This window comes from Anolis carolinensis, unplaced genomic scaffold, assembly GCF_035594765.1.
Source record: "Anolis carolinensis isolate JA03-04 unplaced genomic scaffold, rAnoCar3.1.pri scaffold_9, whole genome shotgun sequence".
In the NCBI taxonomy this organism is placed as follows: Eukaryota; Metazoa; Chordata; class Lepidosauria; order Squamata; family Dactyloidae; genus Anolis; species Anolis carolinensis.
Genome location: NW_026943820.1, coordinates 4,816,931 through 4,823,467, shown reverse-complemented (window position 1 = coordinate 4,823,467; position 6,537 = coordinate 4,816,931). Strand labels below are relative to the sequence as shown.

The following is a 6,537-nucleotide window of genomic DNA, read 5'->3' as shown; positions in this document are numbered from 1 at the left end:
CCCGGATGTGTTACCATCCTGCTGGGAGGCTTCTCTCGTGTCCCCGCAAGCTAGAGCTGACTGACGGGAGCTCACCCCGTCTCACGGATTCAAACAGCGACCTTCAGGTCCGCAACCCAATCTTCAGGTCAGCAGTTCAGCTGGCTCAAGGGTTTAACCCATTTCGCCACTGTGGCTCTTAGCACTTTCACTGCCATTTCTCAGTGCCATTACCTTCCCGCCTGAGCGGTACCTATTGATCTACTCATGCTTGCCTGTTTTCGAACTGACAGGTTGGCAGAAGCAGGGGCTAACAGCGGGAGCTCACCCCACTCCGCAGATTCGAATAGCCAACCTTTCCGTCAGCCAGTTCAGCACCTCAGCAGTTTAACCTACTGCGTCATCGGAGCTCCCAAATGAAGATTTTGATTATAATAATAACAACAACAGTTGTTTTTACTAACTGGGTTGGGCTTGGTTCCTATAATTTACAGATACAGTAGAGTCTCACTTATCCAAGCTAAACGGGCCGGCAGAAGCTTGGATAAGCGAATATCTTGGATAATAAGGAGGGCTTAAGGAAAAGCCTATTCAGGATAATAAGGAGGCAGTAAGGAGAAGCCTATTCAACATCAAAATAGGTTATGATTTTACAAATTAAGCACCAAAACATCATGTTATACAACACATTTGACAGAAAAAGTACTTCAATACGCAGTAATGTTATGTTGTAATTACTGTATTTACAAATTTAGCACCAAAATATCACGATATATTGAAAACACTGACTACAAAAATGGCTTGGATAATCCAGAACCTTGGATAAGCGAGGCTTGGATAAGTGAGACTCTACTGTATATAATCTCTGAAGCACTTCAGGAGATAAAGATTCTCCCCTGACATTAAGTCTGACATTAACCAGGGGCTGCACCACCGGGGGCACCTCTAAAATGTTAGAAATCCCCAAATTTCTGGCCTTCCAGGTGTTTTGGACTTCAGCTCCCAGAAGCCACAGTTGTGTTGGCCAATGAACAGGGATTCCGGGAGCTGAAGTCCAAAACACTTGGAAGATCAGTGTATGGGAAACACTGGGATGCAAAGCTCAGTGTTGAAGTTCTCTAGAAGTTTGGGGACTGAGAAGGTCTTGGAGGGGAGAAGGAGCTCAGTGTTGAAGTTCTCTAGAAGTTTGGGGACTGAGAAGGAGAAGGTCTTGGAGGGGAGCAAGAACTCAATGTTGAAGTTCTCTAGAAGTTTGGGGACTGAGAAGGTCTTGGAGGGGAGAAGGAGCTCAGTGTTGAAGTTCTGTAGAAGTTTGGGGACTGAGAAGGTCTTGGAGGGGAGAAGGAACTCAATGTTGAAGTTCTCTAGAAGTTTGGGGACTGAGAAGGTCTTGGAGGGGAGAAGGAGCTCAGTGTTGAAGTTCTCTAGAAGTTTGGGGACTGAGAAGGTCTTGGAGGGGAGAAGGAGCTCAGTGTTGAAGTTCTCTAGAAGTTTGGGGACTGAGAAGGTCTTGGAGGGGAGAAGGAACTCAGTGTTGAAGTTCTCTAGAAGTTTGGGGACTGAGAAGGTCTTGGAGGGGAGAAGGAACTCAGTGTTGAAGTTCTCTAGAAGTTTGGGGACTGAGAAGGTCTTGGAGGGGAGAAGGAGCTCAGTGTTGAAGTTCTCTAGAAGTTTGGGGACTGAGAAGGTCTTGGAGGGGAGAAGGAGCTCAGTGTTGAAGTTCTCTAGAAGTTTGGGGACTGAGAAGGTCTTGGAGGGGAGAAGGAGCTCAGTGTTGAAGTTCTCTAGAAGTTTGGGGACTGAGAAGGTCTTGGAGGGGAGAAGGAGCTCAGTGTTGAAGTTCTCTAGAAGTTTGGGGACTGAGAAGGTCTTGGAGGGGAGAAGGAACTCAGTGTTGAAGTTCTCTAGAAGTTTGGGGACTGAGAAGGTCTTGGAGGGGAGAAGGAGCTCAGTGTTGAAGTTCTCTAGAAGTTTGGGGACTGAGAAGGTCTTGGAGGGGAGAAGGAGCTCAGTGTTGAAGTTCTCTAGAAGTTTGGGGACTGAGAAGGTCTTGGAGGGGAGAAGGAACTCAATGTTGAAGTTCTCTAGAAGTTTGGGGACTGAGAAGGTCTTGGAGGGGAGAAGGAGCTCAGTGTTGCAGTTCCCTAGAAGTTTGGGAATGAGAAGAAGAAGGTTTTGGAGGGGAGCAGGAGCTCAGTGTTGAAGTTCCCTAGAACTTTGGAGACAGAGAAGAAGAAGGTCTTGGAGGGGAGCAAGAGCTCAATGTTGAAGTTCCCTAGAAGTTTGGGGACTGAGAAGAAGAAGGTCTTGGAGGGGAGCAGGAGCTCAATGTTGAAGTTCTCTAGAAGTTTGGGGACTGAGAAGAAGGTGGTCTTGGAGGGGAGCAGGAGCTCAATGTTAAAGTTCCCTAGAAGTTTGGGGACTGAGAAGGAGAAGGTCTTGGAGGGGAGCAAGAACTCAATGTTGAAGTTCTCTAGAAGTTTGGGGACTGAGAAAGTCTTGGAGGGGAGCAGGAGCTCAATGTTGAAGTTCTCTAGAACTTTCGGGACTGAGAAGGTCTTGGAGGGGATCAGGAGCTTAATGTTAAAGCTCCCTAGAAGTTTGGGGACTGAGAAGAAGGTGATCTTGTAGTCTTACCTTCATTCCACCTTCCCTCCTTTCCCAATGGCGAAGAGAAGCAAAGAGGAACTCTGACAAGGGTTGGGATTAGTTTTTAGGTGGAACAAAATTGCTTTCAGGAGCCAACGAGCCACGCCACTCAAGGAGCTGGGGCACGGCATTGGAAGAGCAAAGGAATACTGACCAGGAAAGTTTAGGTTTCTCCACCATCTCTGTCCACTTGTCTGTCCATATCCACTTGCGAGAGTTTGTGTTCCTTGGGTTCTAAGGAAAGGCAGAAGGTCCAGCTTTGATAGAGAGCCACCAATGTTTAGGTGGAATCTCTTGACTCCACCATCAATCTCTTGAATCCATGGATCCATTGAGTCCTACAGAAAACAAGCTGGTTGTCTTCTCCTCAACGGGATCCCCTTTCCAATATCTAACCCTTCCTCCATAGTTTCCTTCCCTTTCTCCTCCCTTCCTTCTTTCCTTCCTCACCTTTCTCCATCCTTCCTTCTACCAAACCAAGAACAGCATGTCCTTCAAAGTCCTCTTGAGCTCCTGGCTCCGGAAGGCGTAGATGACGGGGTCCACCACGGAGTTGCAGATGATGAGGATGAGGTAGAGGCTGAAGTAGTTGAAGTAGCAGGCGCAGCGGAAGGGGCAGATGATGATGAGGGTCAGGTGGAGGAAGAAGGGCCCCCAGCAGATCAGGAAGACCCCCAAGAGGATGGTGAGGGTGATGGCCCCTTTCATGCTGGACATCTGTGGGGAGTTCTGCTTCTTGGGGATGTGGGACATGCGCCGGGCGTGATGGCGGGCCAGGATGAACATGTGGGTGTAGAGTGCCAGGATGAGGGTGACCACGGCCACGAAGAAGACCACCAGGCAGGTGATCACCGCCGGGCTGTCGTTGAGGATGAAGACGATACTGGCCACGAAGCAGACCGCCCAAATGGACAGGATGAGGGCCAGTGCCCGCTGGAAGGTCATGATGTTGTGGTAGCGCAAGGCGTAGAAGATGGTGATGTAGCGGTCGATGGCGATGACGCTGAGGAAGGACAGCGAGGAGAGCAGGGAACTGCAGATCAGCATGTCCATGATGATGTCCATGTGCTTTATGGTGGATTTCCCCAACAACAACAGGCCGTGGTCGTTGAGCAGCATGAAGAAGGTCTCCACCACGTTGCTGATGCTCACCAGCATGTCCGACATGGCCAGGCAGCAGATGAAGTAGTACATCGGGGAGTGCAGGTTGTGGTTCTTCGCGATGGCGGCCACCACCAGAAGGTTCTCCACGAAGCTGATGGCACCCAGGATCAGGAAGACTTCGTGGGGGATCATCAGTGGATTGTCGGTGGAGCAGTTGCCCCCTTCGGTCCCATTGACGGATAGGTTGCCAGCCAGCGTGGCATTGTGGACCGTGTACATCTTCTGGACAATGTGGTGGAAGATCTCCACAGAAATGCCTTGTTGTCCTCCAACTCCTTCTCCAAATAGCTTTGTGGTCTTCTCAAGGATCCATTGGAGGTGAGATGAAACAGGGAGACTTTTCACCGCAGATCCGAGAGTTTAGTTCGGCCGAATCAGCCAAGCGGGACCTTCTGTTTTCTCGCAACGACCCCGAGGTTCTCTCTTCTGGGTCTTTGTTGGGTTGGATGGCCTCTTGTCTCCGTCTCTCCTCCTTCCTTCTCCACTCTTTTGAGTCTTGGAGCCTGAAGGGCCGGCATCCGTCTCGGAGCCTCTCTTTGTAGCAACTCCCGGCTCCTCCTCGGCTTCACGTCGGAAGACAGAGTGGCTTTATCTGTTCTCTGTCCCCAAAGTAATTGATTAGCAGGCGTTCGCGGCAAAGAAAGGAGCCTTTCTCTCCTCTATTTTTAAGGAAATTTCCGGTTGGGCTCCACCCTCAGCAGATCCGCATGACAGAGACCCAAGACATTATGCAACGTTATGCGAGCTGTCCCCTGTGTTGATGTCTTGGTGGTGTGATGCCCAACGTGCCAAGGCCACGCGAGCGGATGTGGTGGACATTATGCACCACCCCGGTTGGGTCTTAGATGCAGAGCAGATGGACATCAACTTTAGAACTTCATGGAGCACTACTCCATGCTGGCTCTGCTCCAGAGAGGTCCTACTCACTCTTATCCTAATGGAAGAGACCTAATGGGCCATCCAGGCCAACCCCACTGACACCAGAGAAGGGGAATCCAACTGACTTCCCAGCAGAAGCATGTCCCACTGTTAAACCTCTCTGACCATCATTAAGTTCTTCCTAATGTTTAGGAGGAATCTCTTTTCTGACCATTTGATTCTCTTCTCTTCTCTATACCAAACACCCTCAACTCCATGAGCCTTGGAAGCCATGGTCTTCAGACCTTTGATCATTTCTCCAGACACTTTCCAATTTGTCCAACATTTCTTTCTTGAATGGCTTTGCTCAGAACTGGACATGGTTCCAGGCGGTGGAAGGATTTCAGATAGACACAGGTGGTCCTTCAAACAACCAAGCCGTGGGAGTCATGGCTTTCAAACTTTTGACCATTTCTCCAGACACCTTCCAACTTGTCCAACTCTTTCTTGAATGTCTTTGTCCAGAACTGGACATAGTTCCATGTGGTGGAAGGATTTCAGATGGACACAGGTGGTCCTTCAAACAACCAAGCATCAAAGCAGCACATGAATCCCAATCCAAGATATGATCTTTCTCAGCTTGGAGAGAAGACTGAGCGGTGACATGATCTGTTCTTTGTCTTCATGTCATTCCAACGTATGGTGGAGCCATCAAAGAAACTTCTTGGTAAGATGGCCACAGGTGGTCCTTCAAACAACCAAGCCTCAAAGAGTTTAAATCTGCACATGAACCCCAATCCAAGAGATGATATTTCTGAGCTTGGAGAGAAGACTGAGCGGTGACATGACGTTCTTTGTCTTCATGTCATTTCAACTTATGGTGGACCCATCAAAGAAACTTCTTGGTAAGATGGACACAGGTGATCCTTCAAACAACCAAGCCTCAAAGACTTTAAAGCAGCACATGAATCCCAATCCATGATCTTTCTCAGCTTGGAGAGAAGACTGAACAGTGACATGATGTTCTTTTTCTTCATGTCAAGTTATGGTGGACCCATCAAAGGAACTTCCTGGTAAGATTTGTCATTGCCTTCTTCTGAGAAGAATGTGTGACTTGACCAAGGTGGGCTTCATAGTGCAGCAAGGATCCAAACATTCAAAGCACGATTCCATGCCAACTCTCTTAGAACCACCTTGAAGTAGTTGAAGGAACGGTTATGGAGACGATGGAGACAACCTCAGCTCCGAAGACTAGAATGACAAGAAATGAGATCCCACCTAAACATGAGGATGACGTTGCAGCAGAGTGGGCTCTCCATCTTTGGATAGGCATCTTTCTGGGGGTGGGACTAGATGACCCTTAAGATCCCTTTCAACTCTTTTAAGATCTTGTTATTCTCTCTCTATATTATTTTTAACTTGCCAAGTAAAGTATCTTTTGGCTCGATCTCAACAGATTCCGGTGGACCAACGCATTGACCCTGACGGTCCCAAACAAACAAACACGGGGATGCCCCGGATCACACAGCCGGACACGCATGAGATGCTGAGCGCGATCACATTGCCCCCCCCCCCCTTGGGCTCTTTGCTGTTGCTTTGCCTGGAACAAGACATGTTTTCATTTCTATCAATGAGGCCTTTGAGAGCCCGGCGCAAGGGGAGGGGGACTTCAAAGTGTGAACAGGGCAGCCGATGCGCCGGATCTGGCCTCGATTCTTAAGAGGCCTCTTTTGATCCATTCCAGTTGGTTCAAACTGGGACCTATTTGCTCAAACTGGGACCTATTGGCAGGGGGGGGAAGTGAAAGCCGCCAGCCCCAACAACTATAGATTTTGGGTTTGCAAATTGCAGGACACAATAAAGGAGAGTGTCAAGTGTTCAAAGGGA

General features: G+C 48.9%; 1 protein-coding gene across 1 annotated transcript; it reads right to left on the bottom strand.

Moving 5' to 3' along the window:
* Positions 1 to 614: 614 nt before the first annotated feature.
* On the bottom strand, positions 615 to 4,992 carry mc1r (melanocortin 1 receptor). Its single transcript, XM_062961702.1, has one exon. The coding sequence runs from the start codon at positions 4,009 to 4,011 to the stop codon at positions 3,097 to 3,099; it is 915 nt and encodes a 304-aa protein (XP_062817772.1). The 5' UTR covers positions 4,012 to 4,992; the 3' UTR covers positions 615 to 3,096.
* Positions 4,993 to 6,537: the final 1,545 nt, after the last annotated feature.

Coding starts and splice junctions, on each gene's coding strand:
- mc1r (XM_062961702.1), bottom strand. CDS start 4,011: ATGTACACGGTCCACAATGCCACGCTGGCTGGCAACCTATCCGTCAAT.